We start from the raw sequence: 26,143 nt of genomic DNA, 5'->3' as shown, positions 1-26,143 counted from the left end.
CGGCTACACTATGTCTGGGGATTCGGATGGGTACACTTAAAGGTTGGAGGGAGTTAACAACTGGTGGTTGGAATCATCCGGAAGCATCTCCACTCTTACATGGTTGGTGGTTGGTGTCTGTGATGATGTCACATGTCCATTGGCTGGGACCTGGTCTGGGACTGTCAGCCAGAGTACCTACAAGAAGCTTTTCCATGTGTTCTGGACTTCCTCACAACATGGCAAGCTCAGGGCCATTGTACTTCTTCCATGGAGCTCAGGACTCCAAAGGTGGACGTCCCAGAACTTCCCTGGTGGTCCAGTAGTTAAGAATCTGCCTTCCAATGCAGAAGACACAGTTCGATTCCTGGTCAGGGAACTGAAATCCCACAAGCAGTGGGGCAACTAAGCCACAACTACTAAGCCTGTCCACTCTGGAGCCCACATGCTCTAGAGTTCACACCACAGCAAGAGAGAAGCCAGCACACCATGGCGAAAGATCCTGCATGCGGAAACCAGACACCGCATGCTGCAACTAAGACCCCATATGGCCACAAACACGTTAATATTTTTAAAAGGTGGATGTCCCAGCTAGCGATGCAGGAGCTGTGTTTTCTCCTTTATGATCTAGCCACAGAAAACACTCACTGTCATTTCCATCGCTTTATATCAGTTACAAGTGAGGGGCTCAGACTCCACTTGGTGACTACAGCCACCAGACTGTAGAAGAGCATGTAGGGGAAGAGGTGAGGTTTCACCCGTCTCTGGAAAGTACCATCTGTCTCATCACTCCTCTCCACCCCCGGCCTCACACTGCATCTGTACCAAGATATCACAAACTGCCTTTTCCTGCTACCTCTAGTTCCCACCACCCCTTGATTTATCTTTCCAATTGTCCTTCCAGCAGCCTCATCTTAGATGTCACTTCTTACAGATGTAAGTTTTTAAGAGACCCAGTGTCTACCACCTCATCTTGCCCTCCTCCCTGTTGGTCCCCTTCACTTACCCAACAACTGGATGTGGGACAGGCACCTCTCAGGCTTGAACTCGGAGTCACTTCACCTGAGCTAAAAGCCTGGTTCTGCCGCTTGCTAATTGTGCAAACTGGAGCAATTTGCTTAACTTCATAAAACTTTAGTTTCCACATTTATAAAATGAAGGAAGTATTATATTACCTTAAGGGCTGAAGATTAAATGGAATGCTGCAAGGATATTGGCTCATAGGGCTTTAGTAAAAAGTAGATATTAGCATAATCCTGAGAACAACTGCATGGGTCAAAGATTAAGAGCTAGTGTTGTAATGTAAATGTGTCCTCTCTAGAGCTAAAGAGCTACATTGTTTTTAAAAATGTGGAGAAAAAAATATAAACTTCTTGAAGAACACTTAATAAGAGTTATCTATTGTCTATATTTTTGTACTTTCTTGTTTTGTTGGATGTAATTAACATATATTCGGTTTTAGGACAGCCATTCTTAGGTACAAGTATATAGGATGCTCTGTATTGAGTATAGCTCATTATTTCTCACCAAACATATGTCTTTACCCCACTAATGTGAGGGAGAACTGGTTGGTTTTTAAAAGACAGGGGAGTGCTCGCTTCAGCAGCATATATACTAAAATTGGACCAATACAGAGATTAGCATGGCCCCCATGCAAGGATGACACAAATTCACAAAGCGTTCCATATTTAAAAAAAAGAAATCCCCCGCCTCCACAAAAAGACACTGGACCTGGCTGGTGTCTCTCCAATGAAGGGCATCTCTCCTGCTTCCCCACTGAGCCGAGGGCAGCAGGAATTCCGCATAATCACTTCCCACACAGGACTCTCCTTCCTCTCCCTGACTCATTAGCCCTCGTGCTTGCTGCAAGGTGCAATTCCCTTGTGTGGTTTGGGAGATGAATAGAGGGTTCCCCAGCATCGTCCTTGGATGGGAAATAAACCCCACTGAAATGTTTGCAATGAAAGAAGCACATTCTTGGGTTGATTTAGGGTGGTATTTTGGTTTTGTGGTGATTTTTTTTTTTGGTTTGTTTCTGTTTTTGTTTGACTTCTTGAGTTTTTCTAACTGGCCAGGACATTACTATTTACACAATTTTTGTGGACGGGTTGTTTGTTTTATACATCACTATGCCAGGAAAGAAGCTTTCAGTGCTGTTTAAATGCCATATAATCAAATAGGCCAAAATTCCATCTGCATACCTGTTTGAGCTGAGTACAGGGAATAAACAGGAGTGATTAGAAAACCCTATAGGGGCATAGGTATTGGCTGACTACGTCAATGGAGCCACTCAAAGAACAGAGTGAGCTCTCCATGTGGGATTATTCAATCAGTGGCTTACACAATCAGAAAATTATAAGAAAGATTCAGAAGTCAGAAAACAGCTGGATTGATATACACTCTTCCAAGATTTCATAAGATAACGTTCAGGAAGAGCTCTGCCACAACTGGCAAACAGTACCCAGCTGTGTTGTCTCAGCCCTAGAGGAGAAGAGACCTTACAGACCCATCTCTGTGGCTGAACATTTTATAAAAGTGTGTAGTGGGACACGGCCACAGAAAGAAGAAAACCCAGAAAATGACATATTTTATAGCTGCTTGGATCTTCACCGATACATAAAGAGAGACTACATGGTAGAATTCCCTGACTCTATTCTTTCAAATTCAGAATACACGCTCCATGCAACTAGAGATTATCACACTGAGTGGAGTAAGTCAGAAAAAGAAAGACAAATACTGTATGATATCACTTACATGTGGAATATAAAATATGACACAAATCAACCTGTCTGTGAAACAGAAACAGGATCGCGGACTTAGAGAACAGAGTGGTGGTTGTCAAGGGGGAGGAGGTTGGGGGAGGGGTGCAGTGGGAGTTGGGGTAGCCGATGTGAGCTTTCATATCTAAAATGGATAAACAGCAAGGTCCTACTGATAGCACAGAGAACTATATTCAATATCCTATGATAAACCACAATAGAAAAGAATAGAAAAAATAATGCATATTATAACTGAATTACTTTGCTGTACAGCAGTAATCAACACAAAAATGTAAATTAACTACACTTCAATTTAAAAATTTTTAAAAAAGAAAATACAAGCTCCTTCACCAAAAGTGTGCATTTGTCCTTAGTCAGATCCCTTCAGTATTCAGACTAGAGATGTGTTAATGGGTTAACAGAGGAGGCAAAGCAGGTCAAAAAGAATGCACACCCAGGAAGTTTGGAAAACTGGGGGAGCAAGTACAGAGACATTCCAACCTCATCTGTTTAAAATATTCATCCTTGTAGGGAACAGTGTTTGGCAACCTGGGCCAGGACCCACTGTGCCTAGATATTAGCATAAGCAGTTTAACCCTATTTAAAGTGGGGATATGGTTACAGAATTTCAAAGCCAAAGAGGAAGTAGCAAAATATTTAAGTCAATTACTTTATCTTACAGGTTCAGTTTAAAAGTCACCTCCTCAAATAAGTGTTTTCTATTTTTTGGACTAGATTAGGTCTGTGGTTGTATGGTCCACAGTATACTGTACTTTTACTTCCTAGTATTTAATATGATTATAATGAAACAGTGAATTGTGTAATAATTTGTGCAGTATCTCTACCCTCAATAATCTTTGTATTTCAAAAGGGAGAGGATTGTGCCTCTTTGCTAGCCCACATATCTCCACATCTTCAACAGAGCACTTAAAACTTAGTAAGTACTGACTAATATTTGCTTAATAAGTTAATTGAAAGCTAAGCTCAGATAAATTACAAGAGAAAAATTAAGTGAATGTCACAACCCCAACATTCATTCCCAGCCCCCAGTTCTGTTTTGCAGTTTGGGTGCAAAGAGGTAAAATGAAGGGGAATTTGGGAAGGCTATCTGTTACCCTGGGTTTTCTAAGAGTCGAAGAAATAACAAAGTATGAACATTTCATCTCACCATATTCCCCAGGTTACTCATTCAATAAATATTTCTTGAGTGCCTAAGATGGTCAGGCACAGTGAATGCTGCAGATACAAATAATGAGAAAAAATTCACACAGGCAAGAATACTGGAATGGGTTGTCATGCCATCCTCCAGGAAATCTTCCAAACTCAGGGATCAAACCCACGTCTCTTATGTCTCCTGCATTGACAGGCAGGTTCTTTACCACTAGTGCCACCTGGGAAGCCACATACACCCAAACTAGACTATAAGCTCCATGAAATCAGGGACCTTGCCTTTTTTTCCCCTAACTCTTCGGTGTCTAGATTAGCATCTGTTCATCCAGGAATATTTGTTTAATGTGATTGCGGCCTAGGTCACTGTTCTGTCCATGTACAAGAGAGAGTGAAAAACAACCCAAGAGTGTAAAAATATCCCTACAGAAATCCTTTTTCTGACTTTTATCATCTTCAACATTTTCCTTTGAAATCAGTTTGCTACATATTCATATTCCCTTTGACATAGATAATTTTTTATTCAGTAAAAAAGATCTTTACTTTCACCTCTTTGTTCATCATAGTACTGGAAGTTCTGGGCAGAGAAACTAGAAAAGGAAAAAAATAAATATAAGGCATGCAAATTGGAAAGGAAGAAATAAAATTATCTGTTTGCAGACCACATGATTTTATATGTAGAAAACCCCAAAGACTCCACAAAAATTAAGTAAGAAACAAATTGAGCAAATTTCAAGATACAAAATCAACATACAAAAACAAGTTGCATTCCTATGTACTAACAATTAATGATCCCAAAAGAAAGCAATTCAATTTACAACGGCACAAAAAAGAATAAAATACTTAGGAATACATATAACCAAGGGAGCAAAAGAATTGTACGCTGAAAACTACAAAATATTACTGAAATAAATTAAAGAAGACACAAATAAGTGGAAAGAAAACCTGTGTTCATTGGTTGGAAGGCTTAATACTGTTATGATATTAATATTATCCAAAACAATTTACAGGTTTAATACCATCTCTATCAAAATCCCCAAATCATTTTTTGTAGAAATAGAAAAATCCATCTTAAAATTCATGTTGAATCACAACAAACCCTGAAGAGCCAAAAATCTTGAAGAAGAGCAAAGTTGGAAGTCTCTAATTTCAAAGTTTATTACAGGGCTACTCCAGCATTCTTGCCTAGAGAATTCCATGGAAAGAGGAGCCTGGGGGGCTACAGTACGTGGGATTGCAAGAGTCGGACATGACCTAGCAACTAAACCACCACCACCAACACAAAGCTGCAGTAGTCAAAACTGCGGTACTGGCATAAGACAGACATATAGATCAATGGAATAGAAAGCCCAGATAAAACCCTCACATATGTGGTCAAGTGATTTTCCACAAGTGTTCCAAGACAATTCAATGGGGAAAAGCTACTCTCTCCAGGAAATGGTTTTGGGAAAACGGGATGTCCATGTACAAAAGACTGAAGTTAGACACTTACCTTATATCACATACAAAAGTTAACTCAAAATTGAACAAAGACTTAAACTAAGAGCTAAAGTTATAAACTCTGGAAAAGAACATAGGGGGAAAGCTTAACTAGATTTGACAATGATTTCATAGATATTATACCAAAGCATAGGCCACAAAAGAAAAAAAAAACTGGACTACACCAAAATTTAAAACTTCTGTGTCTCAAACAACACAATTAACAGAGTGAAATAGCAATCTAAAAATGAGAGAAAACATTTGCAAATTGTATGTCTAACATATGATTTGCAAATCATATATCTGAAATGTCAATATAGAAAATAAAAACCAGATTTTAAAATAGGCAGAGGACTTGAACAGATATTTCTCCATATATATGATATGCTGCTAAGTCGCTTCAGTCGTGCCCAACTCTGTGCGACCCCATAGACTGCAGCCCACCAGGCTCTGCCGTCCCTGGGATTCTCCAGTCAAGAACACTGGAGTGGGTTGCCATTTCCTTCTCCAATGCATGAAAGTAAAAAGTGAAAGTTAAGTCGCTCAGTAGTGTCCGACTCTTCGTGACCCCATGGACTGCAGCCTACCAGGCTCCTCCGTCCATGGGATTTTCCAGGCAAGGGTACTGGAGTGGGTTGCCATTGCCTTCTCCGTATATATGATATACAAATGGCCAAAAGCATATGACAAGATGTTCGAACTAATCATTAGAGAAATACAATCAAACCCTCAGAGAGATACCCCATACTCATTAGAATGACTACTTTCAAAACATACAAACAAAGACTGTTGATTAGGATGTATAAAAATTGAAATTTTTGTGTACTGTTGGTGGAAATGTAAAATAGTACAGCTACTATGGAAAAAGTAGAACAGTTTCTCAGAAAAATAAAAATAGAATTACCCATGATTCAGCAATTCCACTTCTAAATATACAACCAAGAGAACTGAAAGCAGAGCCTTGAAGAGACATTTATACATCCATGTTTATAGAAGCATCATTCACAATAGCCAAAAGGTGAAAGCAACCCAAGTGTTCATTGAAGGACGAATGGATAAACAAATGTGGTATATACAGACAGAAGAATATTATTCAGTCTTAGGCAGGAAATTCTGACATATGTTACAACATGGATGGACCTTGATGTCATTATACTAAGTGAAGTAAGCCAGTCACAAAAAGTCAAATACTGTATAATTCCACTTATATGAGGTACCTAGAGTAGTCAAATTCATGGATACATAAAGTAATACAGTGGTTGCCAGAGGCTTGTGAGATGGCAAAATGGGAGGTGTTGTTTAATGGGAATAAGAGTTTGTTTTGCAAGGTGAAAAAAAATCTAAGATTGATTATACAACAGTATGAATATACTTAACACTATTAAACTGTATGCTTAAAATGGTAAAAGTGGTAAATTTCATACTTTGTGTATTTTACTACTATTAAACTTTTTAAATTAAAATTATTAGCCTCTTGATTCTTGATGGAGAAAAGAGTCTACCTAGAAAATAATTTAAACATACTATTAACTCAAGGTTAGAAAAAAATATGAAGGCATTCTTTAAAACTTCAAGGCCTCATTAAAATAAAAAACACATCTATGGAGAGACTTATGTTTTCTACTTACATTCCAAATGTAAGATCTTGCTAAAGCTTATCAGAACTTCAGTAGATCCAAAAGACTGCTGAACACTTCTGCAAGCAAAACTGTGCACCTGCAATGAATAGGGAAAAGGGAACCGCACATAAGCTTACAAGACACAGATCTAGATACCTTCAGCTGGAGTTGGCATTAAATTTAAGAGCAGCATGTGACGTAAGATAGAAGTGAACAAGTCCAAAGCTCAAAAATGTGACCCTTTTCCACCATATACATAGTTGAATATATTTTGCAGCCAGAGCACTGCTCTGAGAGTCAGAGGCCTTGAGTTTTTAGCTTAAACTGTGCCACAAAATAGCTACCTGAGCTTAGAAAAGCACTTCATTGTGTCCTTTATAAGTGAGAAATTAAAATCAATAAAGACAGTGCCCACTCCTCCTCAACATACAGGAAAACATGGTAAGCACCTATTTAAAGCAAGTATCATTCATCTTGCTTGTGTATTCTTGAACTAGTAACAGAGTAGCAAAAAATAATTCAAATACTGAAGTCTTCAAATAGTCTCTAGAGAAACTTAAAATAAAACCCTTCCACCCCTGAACACTACTGTTATTACAAACTCACTTTAAGCTGTGTGTTAGTAAACTAAAATCTGGTGTCACAAAACACTATCTACGCTCCCCATTGCATGTCCCTACTGAGACTAATTATATCTGTATCCTGGAACTTGGAGGCCTCTGTACTAATGGGGTCAAGTTCCTAGGAAAACCAATTTTCACTTGGGCAGATTTACTCCCAGAAACTGGAAGTAAAAAATAAATTTAAATGCATGTAGTTTATTCTGTCCCAGTATCTGCTAAAGTGACTGCTATGACAAGATGATACTGAAACTCCTTCTTAGAACACAAGTTCGGCATAGCATTGTCAAACAGAGCTCTGTGTCTCCCTTCCTACCTGCTTATCTTCTCTAACCACCACATCTTCCATACCACATAAAAACACTCCACAGAATGTTACAAAATAAAAAAGGGGTCAATCCAAGAAGAAGGCATAACAATAGTAAATATGATAGGCACCAATATAGAAGCACCTAAATACATAAAGCATATATTAACAGACATAAAGAGAAAAGTTGGAGGTAGTACAATATTAGTCGTTTTTGTTGTTTAGTCACTAAGTCATGTCTGACTCTGTTGCCCCATGGATTGTAGGCCACCAGGCTCCTCTGTCGTGGCTTTTCCCAGGTAAGAACACGGGGCTGGGACACAATAGTAGTCAGCGTCGTCATTTGTCATTCAGTTGCTCAGATGTGTCTGACTCTTTGTGACCCCAAGGACTGCAGCACTCTGGGCTTCCCTGTCCTTCACCATCTCCTGGAGCTTGCTCAAACGCATGTTCATTGAGTTGGTGATGCCATCCAACCATCTCATCCTCTGTCATCCCTTTCTCTTCCTGCCTTCCATCTTTACCAGCATCAAGGTCTTTTCCAGTGAGTCTGCTCTTTGCATCAGGTGGCCAAAGTATTGGAGCTTCAGCTTCAGCATAAGTCCTTGCAATGAACGTTCAAGACTGATTTCCTTTAGGATTGACTGGTTTGATTTTCTTGAAGTCTGAGGGACTCTCAAGAATCTTCTCCAATACCACAGTTCAAAAGCATTAATTCTTTGGCGCTCAGCTTTCTTTATGGTCCAACTCTCACATCCATACATGACTACTGGAAAAACCATAGCTTGACTAGATGGACTTTTGTTGGCAAAGTAATGTCTCTGCTTTTTATACGCTGTCTAGATTGGTCATAGCTTTTCTTCCAAGGAGCAAGCATCCCTTAATTTCATGGCTGCAGTCACCATCTGCAGTGATTTTGGAGCCCATGAAAAGAAAGACTGTCACTGTTTCCATTGTTTCTCCATCTATTTGCCATGAAGCGATGGGACCAGATGCCATGATCTTAGTCTTTTGAATGCTGAGTTTTAAGCCAGCTTTTTCACTCCTCTTTTTTACCTTCATCAAGAGGCTCTTTAGTTCCTCTTTGCTTAATAGTAGGGAATTAATACTCCATTTACATCAATGGATAGGTAATCAAGAAAAAAAAAAAACTCAATAAGGAAACACTGGTTTTATATGATGCATTAGCCTAGGTGGAGTTATTATATAGAGATAGAACATTCCATCCAAAAGCAGCAGAATACACAGTACTTACAAGTGCACATGGACCATTTCCAAGAGTGGGTCACAAGGTAGACCATAAAACAAGTCTCAGTAAATTTAAGAAGTTTTGAATCATATGAAGCATCTTTTCTGACTACAAAGCTATGATACTAGGAAAAAATTGCAGAAACACAAACACATGGAGGCTAAACACTATGCTACCAAACAATCAATGGGTCACTAAATCCACTGGTCACTAAACCCCAATGGGTCACCAAAGAAATAAAAAGTAAATTAAAAATACATGGAACCAACTATAAATAAAAACAACAACAATCAAAATCTATGGGAAACTGCAAAAGCGGTTTTAAGGGGGAAGTTTATAATGGTACAAGCCTATCTTAGAAACAAGGAAAGTCTCCAATAAACAACCTAACCTTACATCTAAAGGAACTAGAAAAAGAAGAACAAACAAAACCCCAAAGTCAGTAGAAAGAAGGAAATTATAAAGATCAGAGCAAAAATAAAATAGACTAAAAATTAGAAAACAATGGACTAAATGAACTAAAAGCTGATTCTCCAAAAAGTTAAGCAAAGTTCATAAACCATTAGTCATCAAGGAAAAAAAAAAATCAGACATTTCAAGAAAAAAAGAGAGTGAGAGAGCCCAAATCAATAAAATCATAAATGAAAAAGGAAAATTTACATCTGACACTGAAGATCATAAAAGATTACTATATACGTCAATAAAGTGAACAACTTAGAAGAAACAGACAAATTCCTAGAAATGTACAATCTTCCAAGTCTGATTCAGAAAGAAATAAAAATATGAGCAGAGCAACTACTGGTAATGAAATTGAATCAGTTAAGTAAAACAAAACACCTCCCAACAAACAAAAGTCTAGGACCAGACAGCTTCACAGGTGAATTCTACCAAACATTTACAAAAGATTTAACGTATATCCTTCTCAAACCATTCCAAAAAAGTTGAAGAGGAGAGAATGCTTTCATATTCGTTCTACAAAGCCAGTATCAACCTGATAACAAAATCAGACAAAGGCATCACAAAAATAGAAAATTATAAGCCAATATCACTGATGAATGTTGGATGTTCATCCGTGATGAATATCACTGATGTTATGGATGTTTAAATCCTCAAAAACTATTAACAGGCAGAACTCAACAATACAGTAAAAGGATTATATACCACAATCAAGGCTTCCGAGTTGGTACTAGTGGTAAAGAACCTGCCTGCCAATGCAGGAGACATAAGAGATACGGGGTTTGATCCCTGGGTCAAGAAGATCCCCTGGAGGAGGGCATGGCAACCCACTCTAGTATTCTTACCTGGAGAATCCTATGGACAGAGAAGCCTGGTGGGCTACAGTCCATAGGGTTTCATAGGTTTGGACACACTTGAAGTGACTTAGCATGCATGCACACCACAATCAAATCAGATTTACCTTCAGGATGTAAGGATGCTTCAATATTCACAAATCAATCAGTGCGATACATGACTTTAACAAACTGAAGGATCAAAATCGTATGATCATGGCAATAGATTCAGAAAAAGCTTTTGACAAAATTCAACATCAATTTGTGATAAAAACTCTCAACAAAGTGGGTAGAGAGGGAACATCTGCATGCTCACATGCTCAGTCACGTCCAACTCTTTGTGATCCCACAGACTCTAGACCACCATTCTCCTCTGTCCATGAAATTTTCTAGGCAAGAATACTGGAATGGGTTTCCATTTCCTACTCCACTAGAAGGAAAATACCTTAACATGATAAAAGACATATATAACAAGCTCATAGCAAACATCAAATTCAATGGTCAAAAGCTAAAAGCATTTTCTCTAAGACCAGGAACAAGATAAGGACACCCAGTTGCACCCTTTTATTCAACATAGTATTGGTAGTCCTAGCCACAATAATCAGACTAGAAAAAGAAGTAAAATGAATCTAAATTGAAAAGAAGGAAGTAAAATTATCACTGTCTACTGATGACAATACTATACACAGACAATCCTAAAGATGACACCAAAAAGTTGCAGGACACAAAATTAACATAAAGATATATGTTGCATTTCTATACACTAAATGAACAGAAATTAAGAAAAACAATCTCATATAATCACATCAAAAAGAATAAAATACTTGGGGATAAATCTAAGAATATAAAAGGCCTGTACTTGGAAAATTATACAACACTGATAAAAGAAATTGGAAATGACACAAGCAGATGAAAAGATATACTGTACTCATGAATTGGAAGAATTAATAGTGTTAAAATAACCCTACTGCCCAAGGCAATTCTACATTGGCATACTACAGACAATAAAGCAATTCTTACCAAAATACCAATGCTATTTTTGACAGAACTGGAACAAATAGTTCCAAAATTTGTATGGAAACTCTAACAACCCCAAATATCCAAAACAATCTTGCAAAAGAACAGAGTTGGAAGTATCACAGTCCCTGACTTCAGACTATAGTACAAAGCTATAGTAATCAAGATGGTATCACACTGGCAGAAAAGCAAAGAGATTGGTAGAACAAATAGATAGTCCATAAGTGAACTCACATTTGTATGGTCAATTCATTAATGACAAAGGAGGCAAGAATATACAAAGGGGGAAAGATGGCCTCTTCAATAAACAGTGTTGGGAAAACTGTACAGCTACAGGCAAAAGAATCAAGTTGGACTACTCTTTCACACCATATACAAAAATAAACTCAAAATGGATTAGAGACTTAAATGTAACACTTGAAACCATAAAAATTTTCTGGAAGAAAACACAGGCATGTTTTCGTCGACAAACATAGTTCTTTGGCATGGGTCTTAGCAATATTTTTTGGATATGGTTCTTTAGGCAAAGGAAATAAAAGAAAAAATAGACAAATGGGACTACATCAAAGTAAAAACCTGTACACAGCAGCAAAAACTATTAACAAAATGAAAGGCTGCTTACTCCATAGAAGATATTTATAAATGATGTATCAATAAGGGGTTAATATGCTAAATATAAAAATAATTCATACAACTCAAAATTTAAAAACAACCTAATTAAATAGCAGAAGACCTGAATAGACATTTTCCAAAGAAGACATACTGATGGCCAACAGGTACATAAAAAGATACTCAGAACACAAATCGTTAGAGAAATACAAATTAAAACCACAATGTTCTATAACCTCACACCTTTTAGAATGGTAGTTATCAAAAAGACAACAGATAGTAAGTATTGGCAAGGATGTAAAGAAAAAGCACTCTTTGGGCGCTGTTCATGGAAAGCGGTAAATTTGTGCGGTCATTATGGAAAGCAGTATGGAGAGTTCTCAAAAAGTAAAACTAAACCTACCACATGATCCAGCAGTTCCACTCCTGAGTATTTTTTCAAAAGAAAGCAGAAACACTAATTTGAAAAGATATGCATACCTCATTATTCATAAAAACATTATTTAAAACAACCAAGATATGAAAGCAACCCAAGTCTCCATTAATAGATAAATGGTTAAAGAAGATGTGATATATATCGGAATATTACTCAGCCATATAAAAGAATCAAGTTGTCGTTTACAACATGGATGGACCTAAAGTGTATTATGCTAAGTGAAATAAGTCAGACGGAAAAAGACAAGTACTATATAATTTCACTTATATGTGGAATCTTAAAAATAAGACAAATGAAAAATATAAATAAATAGGAACAGAGTCATAGATACAGAGAAAAAATAGGTGGTTGCCAGAATGGAGGAGTTTGGGGGCAGGAAAAAAATAAGTGAAAGAGATTAACAGGGACAAACTTTCAATTACAAAACAAGTGATTTACAGGGATGAAAGGTACCATGGAAGGAATATGAACAATAATTATATAATATATTTGTATGGTGACAGATGCTAACTGGATTTATCATTGTAATCTTTTAAAAATATATAGAAATATTGAATCTCTATGTTGCATAAAAGGAACTAATACAGTACTGTTGGTTAATTATACTTCAAAAGTAAACAAACAAACATACTCATTGAAAAATAGGCCAGATTTGTAGTTACTAGGGGCAGGAGATAACCGAAGGGAAAACTGGATGAAAGTGGTCAAAAGGTACAAACTTCCAGTTATGAAATAAATACTAGAGATGTAATGTACAATATGATAAAAAAATAATTAATGTTATATATGAAGATAATTCCTAGGAGTTCTCATCACAAGGGAAAAAAGAACCATTTTTGCATTTCTATAATTGTGTATATGTGAGACGATAGATGTTCACTAAACTTACTGTGGTAATTATTTCATGATGTGTGTAACTCAAATCACTATGCTGTAAACCTTAAACTTATACAGTGCTGTATGTCAACTATGTCCCAATAAAATTGGGGGCAGTTAAAAAAAAAAAAAACACACACTGCACAGAAAGGACTCAGGAAGAAAATATTTATTTTTCTTTTCCTTTCTGACAAAAACAAATGTCATACCATGTTTTAGGGTCTTCGATGAACTTTTCATATGCTTATTTCATTTAAGCCTCACAAAGAGTATAGCTGGTATTTTATCACTTTTTATAGACAGAGAAACTCAGACTTGGAGGGTTGTGGAGCTTGTCACAAATGACAGAGCATGCAATGGGGCATCCTGACCTGAGGTCACAGATGGGAGTTGAGATCTATCAAGTCCTTGCCTATTTTATCTGAGAACATTGCTGCAGATCCAATCAACAGTGTTTACTGAGCGCCTATAGACATTATAGTAGACAGTTACAAGCTGGTTTGATATCAGAAAGAACTAAGTTTGAATACCAGCTCTTGCTAGTCTTGTAACTTGGGTCAGTTACTCTTTTACTCATTCACTCAACAGTATTTACTCTGTCCTTTGTGCTACATACTGCTCTAGACTCTGCGAACACAGCTATAAGCAAAACAGCCATGGACATCACTCTTGTAGAGTTTACAACCTAGAGGAAGAGACTAAAAATAGAATTCATTACTAAAATAATTCCAGAAAATGACAACTTCCACGAAGAAAATGATACAGGGAAGGAAGACAGCGAATGACTCTGAGGAGGAAAATACTCATTTAAATAGGATGGTCAGGAAAGGCCTCTTTTCAGTTCAGTTCAGTTGAGTCACTCAGTCGTGTCTGACTCTTTGCAACCCCATGAACCACAGCACGCCACGCCTCCCTGTCCATCACCAACTCCCAGAGTCTACCCAAACCCATGTCCATTGAGTCGGTGATGCCATCCAACCATCTCATCTTCTGTCATCCCCTTCTCCTCCTGCCCTCAATCTTTCCCAGCATCAGGGTCTTTTCAAATGAGTCAGCTCTTCACATCAGGTAGCCAAAGTATTGGAGTTTCAGCTTCAGCATCAGTCTTTCCAATGAATATTCAGGACTGATCTCCTTTAGGATGGACTGGTTGGATCTCCTTGCAGTCCAAGGGACTCTCAAGAGTTTTCTCCAACACCACAGTTCAAAAGCATCAATTCTTCTGTGCTCAGCTTTCTTTATAGTCCAACTCTCACATCCATGCATGACCACTGGAAAAATCATAGCCTTGACTAGACGGACCTTTGTTGGCAAAGTAATGTCTCTGCTTTTCAATATGCTGTCTAGGTTGGTCATGACTTTCCTTCCAAGGAGTAAGCGTCTTTTAATTTCATGGCTGCAGTCACCGTCTGCAGTGATTTTGGAGCCCAGAAAAATAAAGTCTGCCGCTGTTTCCACTGTTTCTCCATCTAGTTGCCATGAAGTGATGGGACCAGATGCCATGATCTTAGTTTTCTGAATGTTGAGCTTTAAGCCAACTTTTTCACTCTCCTCTTTCACTTTCATCAAGAGGCCCTTTAGTTCTTCTCCACTTTCTGCCATAAGGGTGGTGTCATCTGTATATCTGAGGTTATTGATATTTCTCTTTTAAGAGATGGAATTTGATCTGCAACCTGACTGACAAAAACTGTCGATATATTTGAGCATCTGAGACCAGGGAAATAGAAACTCCTGAGGCTCTAAGAAAAGATTAATTTGGGATTGAAATAAAAAGAAGGCCCCTGCGACTAAAGCATAGTGAAGGAAGGAAAGAAAAAAGAGAAATAACATGGGCCATATTATAGAAGACCTACAGGTCTAAGTAGGTAGGTTAAATTATTCTGATCACAATAGGAGGTCACTACATTTTTAAGCAGGAGAGTAACATTCACTGATTTGTATTAATTGCTCATAATTCATTTCGGGGTTTCCCTGGTGACTCAGTGGTAAAGAACCTGCCTGCCAATACAGGAGACATGAGTTTGACCCCTGGGTCAGGAAGATGCCCTGGAGAAGGAAATGCAAAGCCACTCCAATATTCTTGCATAGAAAATCCCATGGGCAGAGGAGCCTGGTGGGCTACAGTCCATAGGTTCAAAAAAGAGTCAGACATGACTTAGTAACTAAACAACAACAAAGCCTCAGTTTCCTCATCTGCAAAATCCTTATGATAATAGTACCTACTTGATAGCTTTGTTAAAAAAATTGATTTAAACTCAATGCATCAGCTCTTTATTATTATTATTATCATCATTAAGAGATGGTGACATTTCAACATGATGTCATAAGAAGTATAATAATCAGAATACACTATAAAGTATTCATAGGTGACATCAGAGGTGTAAATTGCATACGGACACACAGATTTCCAGGAGAGTTCAGTCTACAAAATCCATTTGCAAAATCTGGAAGTGTTTGCTGCATTGTGACTCAGTCTTATTCCCTGGGAGATGTGAAAGACAATTCAAACTATTTCAATAGAAGTTATTATCTTGTTTGCATTCTTTCAACTTCTTCTTTCCAGGTGAATCTTCAAAATGCTTCCCAGTCTAGTCTTCCAATCCCCCATTCATCATTGTAGTACAAACAATTTCTTCTTCCTGGGCTCATAGCTGGATTGTCTTTCCCAGCTGCTCTTGGCCACTTAGTATTAGCCCAGTGACTAAATGTGACCAGAGGCAATCTGTACCACTTCCTGTCCAGTCTATCCTGTAAAATCCTCTTATATAAGTCCTCCAAGCTCTTTCTCCATACACTGGTCAGATGTCCATGCCCAAGATAATGTTGGGCACCACATATTAAAGATGATATAATCTCATTATCCTTGGTCCCTATTTGATTTGCAGAAGGGAGCTATCAGACTGACCTGGAACTGTCTTAGATTTGCTACATCTTGTAGCAGATAGAGTAACAAGTGCAAGGTAATAAAAGATGTACTTCATTTCTACACTGTTGTCATCTTTATATCAAAAGTCTTGTCATCAATGTTTTGTGACCTAATTTCTGAAAATGCGTTGTTCTCGACAGGAAGTCTTCAATAGATACTCATAAGACCCTAGGGGATCTGCTTTGTTTTGATGGCTCATTTTTCAGTTCCCAACTGCCTCTGTCCATCCATCAACCTCTCTTTTATAGAGCAGCATAAAAATTGTTGTGCTGGATTACAATCTACTTCAACGATCAGTATCTGGAAAGTGAATTCAGGGGCTCTATTTAGGGGCCTTCATCCATAAGTTTAACTCCTCCTTGAAACTGTTTTTAAGTTCAGCCTATTCTGTGCTGTCAGTACACTGTGCTTCCCTCAGCAGGGCACTCCCCATACTGTATGTGTGATGATCTGTCTCCTTCCCCAAGGGTTCCTGCAGGCACACTTGACAACTTGTTGAGTTTTTGTCTGCAATGACCACCACTCTGACTGGCCCCTGTGAGGCCCCTAGGAAATGCTCATGAACTTGAATTAATTTGGGAAAGAAGGGTATAGTTTTCTAAACTTATTCTTTTGACACAGGGGTCAGACTCCTCTGCAGTAGTAATCATTAACCAGCATCCAATAGCTTAAACTCTCTTAGGGAATGTTCCCAGTGCAACAGCCCTCAGTCACCAATGCACCCACCTAAACTTCAGACCAACACTGTGATACCCCCATCCATGTCCATGGCACGTTCATCTCTATGACTCAAAAGCTCTAACTAGAGGCAGGGACAGTGGCAGCTCGCCACTACAGAGAGCTTGTAAAACACCTTGTGATTCCTGACCTCCCCACAGTGCCCATCGTTCTCAGTTTATAGGGCTGGGTTCTCAACATGCTGGAAGATTAACTAAAATCAAGAATTGGCCCTGTTCAATTTTTTTTTTTTTTCAGGCTAACTCTTCAGTAGTTTGATTTTGGCAGGGGGAGAAGAAATCACCATGACCCTGTTCATTATCATTTTTGGTTGTTGTTTCAAATTTGAAAATTTCAGAAAGAAGCAAAATGGTGGCTTAGTAGATAAGAAGTGGAAAGAAGAAAACAGTGGCTTAGTGGATGAGGGCAAAGGCTTGGAAGTTTGATAGATCCACATTCGAAGTCAGATGTCACACCTACTAGCTTGTGAACCCGGGCACTGAGCCTGTTTCATCATCTGTAAAGTGCGGGTGAAAGCAGTATCTACTTCAAAGGATTACTGTTAAGAAAGTAAGATAATATATATGGGGAGCACAATGCCTGTCATGTAGTAAATAATCAGTACGTACCAGCTATGATCATTATGATTAGCATCATCTTGCTTTATATGATTATCTTGACCCTTACTTTAATAACTGGGTGAACTGAAAACTAGAGAGATTAAGAGTAAATCAGGAGTTAACTGATTAAAACACAGTCAAAACTGATTAAAAACCCAGTTAACTGATTAAAGCTCAGTTAATCAGGAGGGTATAGTTAATCACAGGAACTACTGCGATAAATCAGATTATTTTGATACTTAGTCTGAGGTTCTAGTCATTACAATATAGAGTTTATTCCCACGCTCCAGGTTCTGAAGATCACTGCAATGATCTCCTGATTTGAAATATGGTTTCATTTTCTTTGGAGATTTTTACACTGATTTGTCATAAGAGACAGTTTTCCTGTCTTCAAGGAGTTCATAATCTAAGCATGATCTAAAATCTTTGTATATTGATAGAACTAGAGAACACTCACCATATATTAAATTGGACAAATGGATGTTCTAATACATTTTACAAGTGTCCACAGGAAGAAGCTGGGGGTAATTTGGGATCCTCTAACAGGTCTTAAAAGATGGAGGAAGTAAACACTTTAAGCATGTAATTAAAAAATCAAGTGAAGCTGGGATCAGAGAGGTCTTCTACTCTGAGGGAGCAGCGTAGAGGCAAATCTACAGGAGAATAATATCCATTGATGATGAGGAAATTCTAAAAGGTTAGGTAGCCAAAAAGTTCCCAACTAAACACTCAGAACTGTCCTTACCTGAGTCCATTACATCCCTTCCTCACCAGGTTTCAACCTGATCCATCTGCCACGGACTCTTGATGGCCTTTCCAATCTCCTGTTCCCCTAAACTTAGAAATCTGTATTTGGCCCTCGACAGTTCCTCCATACTCATACCCAGCCAACATCAAATTGTGTCGCTCAGTCAAAAAACTAAACCCAGCTTTGGACACTGGCCCCACCTCTAATGTCACTGGCCCTATCAGAATATGACCTTTACCTGTTAGTGAGACTCCAGCAGCCTGCTAACGATTACAGAAACTTGTAGGCTTCTATCTCAGTAGGCTTCTATCTCACTCGGCTCTCTTCTAGGAGCCTTCAGAGCATGGGAGTTGACATAGAAAATCAGCAATCTTTTAGGATAGCCTCAGTCTCGTCTTGCATTTGCTTCAGTACTTCTGTTTCAAGTGGAAAAATAGACATAAATAAGGCAATTAGCACTACAGAGTGTGAAATCTGTCAGCTTATGAATCAGTGAGAAAGTTTTATTTTGTTTTGAAGTAACAAACATCTATATTTGATTACAGGAATTTATTTTTTAACTGAAGGAATAACTAAATATTTTGATATTAATAATTCTCCAGCTCCTTCTAGACTCACCTCATGATAAAATAATGAAGACATTTCAAGGTTAAATGAATTAATGAGATACTACCTCCAAAAGAGAGATGCAGTATTTAAATTTTGCAAGTGTTTATTCACTGCCTACAACTTATTGAACTCCCTGTCAGGTACTATATTTGATGCAAAAGAGCCTTCAGATTTGGTCTCTGCTTTGAAGGACCACACAAGACAAATGATACTATTAGAGACTATTACAAGTTATGATTTACATATCAGAAATTAACGGAAATTTTAAAATATTTTATTAATATCAAGAATAAATCAATTATATAAATAAATGCTAACATAACATTTAATGAAAATAACTGTATTTCCAAAAATTTACTGGGGAGAGTGACAATGTAAAAGAAAGCAGCTAATTTCCTGTATCTGCTTCTTCATTCAGTCTCTTATGATATGTCATGTAGCCTCTAGAAAAATCATTAGAAAATGAAAGGATAAAAGACAAATGATGCAAGTATTATTAAGAAGAGAATTTGATCTTCCACATCCCATGAAAGTATCATAAGTATCCTCATAAAAGAGTCTCTAAGACCCTCAGCAATCTCTGGACCATGTGTTGAGAAATACTGATCTAAGCAATGTCCAATTTGTGAATATCTGTACAGTTTATAAGCTACATCTTGATAATAGCTGTACTTTCAAAATATTTGAGCACATTATTCAATAATCCATCTGAAAGCCTAGATGTTGCCTTTCAGATGGAATATTGCATGCAGAAAAAATTCCAATAATTAATAAAACAACCATTTATTAACTACTCTGCACATAGTAGATCCTTCATTAAGAACTTGAAGCATTTTCTTAGTCAATTTCACAACACTGAGTAGTTGAACTGGAATATCCTATTTGTAATGAGGAAAGAGATTCAGAAAGTTTAGTAATTGCCTGTGTTTCAACTTTGTTCTTCCTAAATTCCATACTATCAATACAACATCATATTTTGTCTTCCACAAGACAGAGAGAATAGAATGAAGGGTGTGGAGCAGAGTAGGTGAGAAGTGGAGGACAGTGTACATAATAAAGTTATGATGTTACCATATCAATATCATGATGATTTATTAGAGTTTGACTGAATAATTTTGAGAATCTGAATCATTTTACCTACTAGACTTTGTAGAATTGTAGCAATGAAACAAAAACTAAAACATTTACATAGAATTATCTATATGATGTGAGTAGTTTTTTGTAGATGATTCTGCTACGTCTTATTTGTTTATACCTCTATTTCCAATATTTGCCTTTTCAAATGAATGAATATCATTGATCCACTGACCATAATACTAATAATGTGAAATAGTTTTCCTTATTCAGAGACCCCCTAAGACAACATATTAAAAAGCAGCATATTAGACTCCCTAGACAGCATATTAAAAAGCAGAGACGTTACTTTGCCAACAAAGGTCTGTCTAGTTAAAGCAGTGGTTTTTTCAGTAGTCATGTATGGATATGAGAGTTGGACTATAAAGAAAGCTGAGCACCGAAGAACTGATGCTTTCGAACTGTGGTGTTGGAGAAGACTCTTGAGAGTCCCTTGGACTGCAAGGAGATCCAACCAGTCCATCCTAAAGGAAATCAGTTTGAATATTCATTGGAAGGACTGATGTTGAAGCTGAAACTCCAATACTTTGGCTCCCTGATGCAAAGAACTGACTCATTTGAAAAAACCCTGATGCTGGGAAAGATTGAGGGCAGGAGGAGAAGGGGACGACAGAGGATGAGATGGTTGGATGATATCACCGACTCGATGGACATGGGTTTGGGTAGACTCTAGGAGTTGGTAATGGACAAGGACACCTGGCATGTTGCAGTCCATGGGGTTGCAAAGAGTCAGACACAACTGAGCAACTGAACTGAAAGTAGAGGAAGCTAGGACTGAATCAAAGCCTTAACTGCTTTCTACTACTGCTGTGGAAAACATATTTCCACCATTTTTTCATGCTTTGAGCACCAAAGGACTGAATAATAAAGATGTGATGCTGCTACAGCCAGCATCTCTAACTTCTGTCATCCTCCAGCCAAAGGTCCATTAGCCACTCCACAGACGGAGGACAGCAACTAAGTCCTTTGTCCAAGATCTGGCCAGTCTCTGTCTTCTGATCTACAGTAGTGACAAGTCACAGAGCACATGTACTATGATTGTATCTTTCTTTTAAGACAGCATAAGTCATTTCAGAAAGGTTGGATTATACAATATGTTAGAAATTCATAACATTTCTTTCTGGAGTTGACACTGACCATTGACTCATATATCTATATCAGGTTCTGGCACTGGGCCATGTTTTCAGAAGGAAAACAATTTCCTGTGAAAGCATTGGAAATGGGTATAATCATAACAACCCTGTGACAATTATAGAACATAAGGATGGAGCTTGTAAAACAGGATAAAATGTATAAAACACACTGAAATTTCTAAAATAGCCTGAGAGGCTTTGGAAGAAAAGTTATGTGTAAAATTTAAGTTTAAAAAGTATATATAAAGCCAAAAGGGTATAATGTATATATACAAACTATTTATTCATATTGACAATGAATGAAATGTAGTGTACTGAGAATGTATTATTTTAGTAGAAGAAATATATGTGTATAGACCAGATATCATCTTGAGCTTCCTGCTCCTAGGAGATCTGGACCAACATGACCTGAGCCCAAATCCACTGCCTGGGGAGAGTCTGAAATCTTTCCCACATTTTTTGCCACTTCAGGACATTCTCTGCCTCCCCACTCTACTGCCTCAAGTCCATAGCATGTCCATCCAGGCACAAAGCCCAGCCCTTGAACCATATCCCACCTCCACCTCTGCCCTCCTCGTAAATTCATCTGCACCCAAGCATTTTGTAAGTTTAATAACTGTTAAATGTAATAACTGTTATTACTAGGTTGAGTTAAATTTGCATCTGGTGCTTCCAACATCACCCTTTCCCTCCTTTCTTCTTCCTTCTTCTTCCACTGAGTTAATAAGGAGACTCTTCCCTTTGAAATGTGGAGATGTTTCATTTATATCCACCTGTCTCAGTTCTCTCCCCATTAAATAAATGTTGTGTCCTTCCTAAGAGGAACTAGAAAATAGTCTTCTTACTTGTGTGTATGTGATCCATGGACAAGGCATGAAGAGCCTATGGTTCTTTGCTACTTTGTTATGTTGATATATTGATGGGTCAGGACTCTACGGTTTTATAGATCATTATTAAGTCGATCATATAGGGTTTGTTTATGCTTGTGCCTAGTACACTGACTGGAACTTAATGAGAATGCAATATTTGCTGAGTTCAATTGTATGTCTAACTGATATTTACTAAATCTCTACATAATTCAGCCTTGAGAAACAGTAGCAAACCAGACAGTCTCTGCTATCATCCAGCTTAGATGCTGCTGAAGCAGACAGCTAATAAACAAATTAGATAATTTTAAATAATGAAAAGGGCTCTGAATAAATTAAACTTAGTCACTAGATGGTGAGATGATGACTAAGGTATGGCAGATGGCATCTTTAGATAGGGTTAGGGAAAGATCTTTTTCCTCTTTGAAGGAAGTATTTGAGTTTAGATCTGAATGATAAGAGACTCCCCAGACCCCCACCCACACTCCACACCCCACTGGCAAAGAATCTGCCTGAGAGGCAGGAGACTAGTTTTAATCCCTGGGTTGGGAAGATCCCCTGGAGGAGGGCATGGCAACCCACTCCAGTATTCTTGCCTGGGGAATCCCATGGACAGAGGAGCCTGGCGGGCTGCAGTCCATGGGTCCCAAAGAGTTGGACACGACTGAAGCGACTGAGCACACACATACAGTGAAAGATGGAGCCGATTGTGTGAAATCGGAGAAGAATGGTCCCAGCCAAGAGGAAAGCAGAGCAAGAACTTTTTAGCAGAAATGAGTTTAGTGAATTTAATATATGAGATCGGTGACACTGGAACATAATAAACAAGAAGATTGTTATCACATGAGGTCAAGAAGGTAGGCAGCTGACAGATCAGTAGGACCTATAGGTCATGAGAGGCTTTTTGATTTTATTCTAATGCAATGAGAAGCTCCCAGAAGATGGTACGCAAGAATGATGTGATTTGACTTATTTTTTATTATGGTAAAATAACACATATAGCATAAAATTTATCATCTTAATTTTTAGGTGTACAATGTTAGTAGTAAGTATATTAACACTGCTGTGCAACCAGTCTCTAGAAATTTTTCGCCTTGCAAAACTGAACCTTTATACCCACTAAACAGAAACTGATTTCCCTCTTCCAGTCCCCGGCAACAACTATTCTACTTTCTGTCTCTGTGAATTTGACTACTCTAAATACTTCATATAAGTAGAATTGAATAGTATTTATCTTTTTTTGACTGATTTATTTCACTTATCATAATGTCTTTGAGTTTCATCCATGTTGTAGCATGTATGAGAACTTTCCTCCTTCTCAATACTGAATAATATTCCCAAGAATACTGGAGTGGATAGCTTATCCCTTCTCCAGTGGATCTTCCCAACCCAGGAATTGAACCAGGGTTTTCTGCATTGCAGGTGGATTCTTTACCAACTGAGCTATCAGGGAAGCCTGAATAATATTCCATTGTGTATATATGCCACATTTTGTTTATATATTCACCTGTCTTTGGACATTTGTGTTGCTTTCACATTTTAGCCATTGTGAATAATGCTGCTATGAACATGAGTATATGAATATATCTTCAAAACCTACTTTCAGTTCTTTTAGGTATATACTCAGAAGTGGAATTGCTGAATCATAATCCTGTGTTCAATTTTTTTGAGGTCTGCTATACTGTTTTCCACAGTGGCTATACCATTTTACATTCCCACCAGCAGTGCATAAAGGTTCCAACTTCTCCACGACTTTACCAATGGTTGTTATTTTCTGGTTTTGGTTTTTTTTTCAGTTTTTTTACACTCATTCTAGTAGCTCTCTTGTGGTTTTCATTTGCATTTCTCTAATGATTAGTGAAACTGAGCATTTTTATATGCTTGATGGTCATTTGTGTATTATCCTTAGAGAAATGTTTTTTTTTTTCAAATTCTTTGCTCAACTTTTAATTGGGCTGTTTCTTTTATTGTTGTTGAGATTCAGAAGGTCTTTAAATACACTAAATATGGACCTCTTTGTCAGATATACGATTGGCAGGTATTTTCTCCCTTTTTGTAATTGCCTTTTCACTCTGTTGATGCACACTCTTTAACTTAAATGCAGTCTAATTTATTTTTTTGTTGTTGCCTATGTTTCAATGTCATATTCATGAAATCTTTACCAAATCCAATATCATGAGGCTTTCATTCTACGTTTTCTTCTAGGAGTTTCATGGTTTTCAGTTCACTTGCTCAGTCGTGTCTGACTCTTTGCGACCCCATGAATCGCAGCACGCCAGGCCTCCCTGTCCATCACCAACTCCCGGAGTTTACCCAAACAGCAGAACTAAAGAGCCTCTTGATGAAAGTGAAAGAGGAGAGTGAAAAAGTTGGCTTAAAGCTCAACATTCAGAAAACTAAGATCATGGCATCTGGACCCATCACTTCATGGGAAACAGATGGGGAAACAGTGGAAACAATGTCAGATTTTATTTTGGGGGGCTCCAAAATCACTGCTGATGGTGATTGCAGCCATGAAATTAAAAGACACTTACTCCTTGGAAGGAAAGTTATGACCAAACTAGATAGCATATTTAAAAGCAGAGACATTACTTTGCCAACAAAGTCCATCTAGTCAAAGCTATGGTTTTTCCAGTAGTCATGTATGGATGTGAGAGTTGGACGGTGAAGAAAGCTGAGCGCTGAAGAATTGATGCTTTTGAACTGTGGTGTTGGAGAAGACTCTTGAGAGTCCCTTGGACTGCAAGGAGATCCAACCAGTCCATTCTAAAGGAGATCAGTCCTGGTTGTTCATTGGAAGGACTGATGTTGAAGCTGAAACTCCAGTACTTTTTGGCCACCTGATGCGAAGAGTTGACTAATTGGAAAAGACCCTAATGCTGGGAAGGATTGGGGGCAGGAGGAGAAGGGGACGACAGAGGATGAGATGGTTGGATGGCATCACCGACTCGATGGACATGGTTTTAGCTCTCACATTAAGTCAACTTACATTTTCAAAACATCACCTTGACTTCTGGTGATAAATAGATTATAAAGAGGTGAGAATGAAGGCAGAGAGATCAGTTAGGAGTCTCATGCTATAGCAAGCGATGATGGTGACTTGGGCCAGAAAGGCAGTGTGGAGAAGATTCAGTCCAACAGAGCAAACATTTATTGAGTGTCTTCTCATGGAATACCAACTATTGAGTGTTTATTGTGTCCTGCTTGTCACAGAGGCTGCTGGCTGCTTAAGTAGACAAATGGGACAATTACTATTATCCATTTTCCTTTCAAATTGTTTATTTTTTCTACTTATATACAACTCATGAGGTGTCTGGATTTTCTATGCCATTGCTCATGGAATTTAGATTTTTCTATGTTTTTCTATGTTTAGCCCAGTGTCTCCCATGGGACAGAGTTTTGGGTATAAGTGTCAGTATTATTATTTATAAAATGAGAACTAATACTACCTGCTTGAGTAGAGTTTGTTTGAGGATTCAAAGAAATGATGTGTCTGAATGCTCAGCACTGGTCCTGTGTGTGAATCTGACTTGTGTTTGGCGGCAAGTCATGGAATAGAAACTCTCAAGGCCTACCTAACCAAGTTGGGGGTTGGATCTTGCTTGTGATGCTAAATATGGTGCCAAAATGTCCAGCTGAAATATTTTTTCTCTCAGATTCTCTGACAGTCAGAAGAGGCCACGAAAAAAGTTCTAACCTAGGACACATAAAGTGAAGCCTGACAGAGATTTCTGGGAGAGTTTTTGTTTTCCTGGTAAAGGAATTACCATTTCCTTCTTTCTTTCTTCTTCTTGAACTGGACATTTATCTGGAGGCAGAGTGGTCATCTTGCAATTATGATTCAAGGAACATAAAAGAAAGAGACACAGACATAAGGAATAGACTTTTGGACTCACTGGGAGAAGGACGGAATGGGATGATTTGAGAGAATAGCATTGAAGCATATACACCACCATATGTAAAATAGATAGCCAGTAGTAGTTT

At 38.0% G+C, this 26,143-nt stretch overlaps 1 protein-coding gene and 1 non-coding gene across 21 annotated transcripts in view; one reads left to right on the top strand and one right to left on the bottom strand.

The window, feature by feature from the left end:
- The window catches only part of LOC145526991 (uncharacterized), a 294,041-nt gene that overhangs the window by 177,252 nt on the left and 90,646 nt on the right, over window positions 1–26,143 (bottom strand). For 15 of the 20 annotated variants that reach the window (XM_081544181.1, XM_081544177.1, XM_081544168.1 and 12 more), the window contains exons 2-3: window positions 18,656–18,833; window positions 7,013–7,100 (exon numbers count right to left, since the gene is read on the bottom strand). In XM_081544181.1, the coding sequence (XP_081400307.1) occupies window positions 18,825–18,833 (9 nt within the window). In that variant the 3' untranslated portion in view covers window positions 7,013–7,100; window positions 18,656–18,824. Of the gene's footprint in view, window positions 1–3,453; window positions 7,101–18,655; window positions 18,834–26,143 lie in introns of those variants that run through there. The other 5 variants (XM_081544182.1, XM_081544183.1, XM_081544178.1 and 2 more) reach the window with 3 other exon arrangements.
- Window positions 1,570–1,671, top strand: LOC145528038 (U6 spliceosomal RNA). Its single transcript, XR_014070117.1, has one exon. It is a non-coding gene; the product is annotated as a U6 spliceosomal RNA (small nuclear RNA).

Source organism: Giraffa tippelskirchi, chromosome 11 (assembly GCF_054371585.1).
Source record: "Giraffa tippelskirchi isolate mGirTip1 chromosome 11, T2T-mGirTip1v1.2.pri, whole genome shotgun sequence".
Classification (NCBI taxonomy): domain Eukaryota; kingdom Metazoa; phylum Chordata; class Mammalia; order Artiodactyla; family Giraffidae; genus Giraffa; species Giraffa tippelskirchi.
This window is presented reverse-complemented; position numbering and strand designations above follow the sequence as displayed.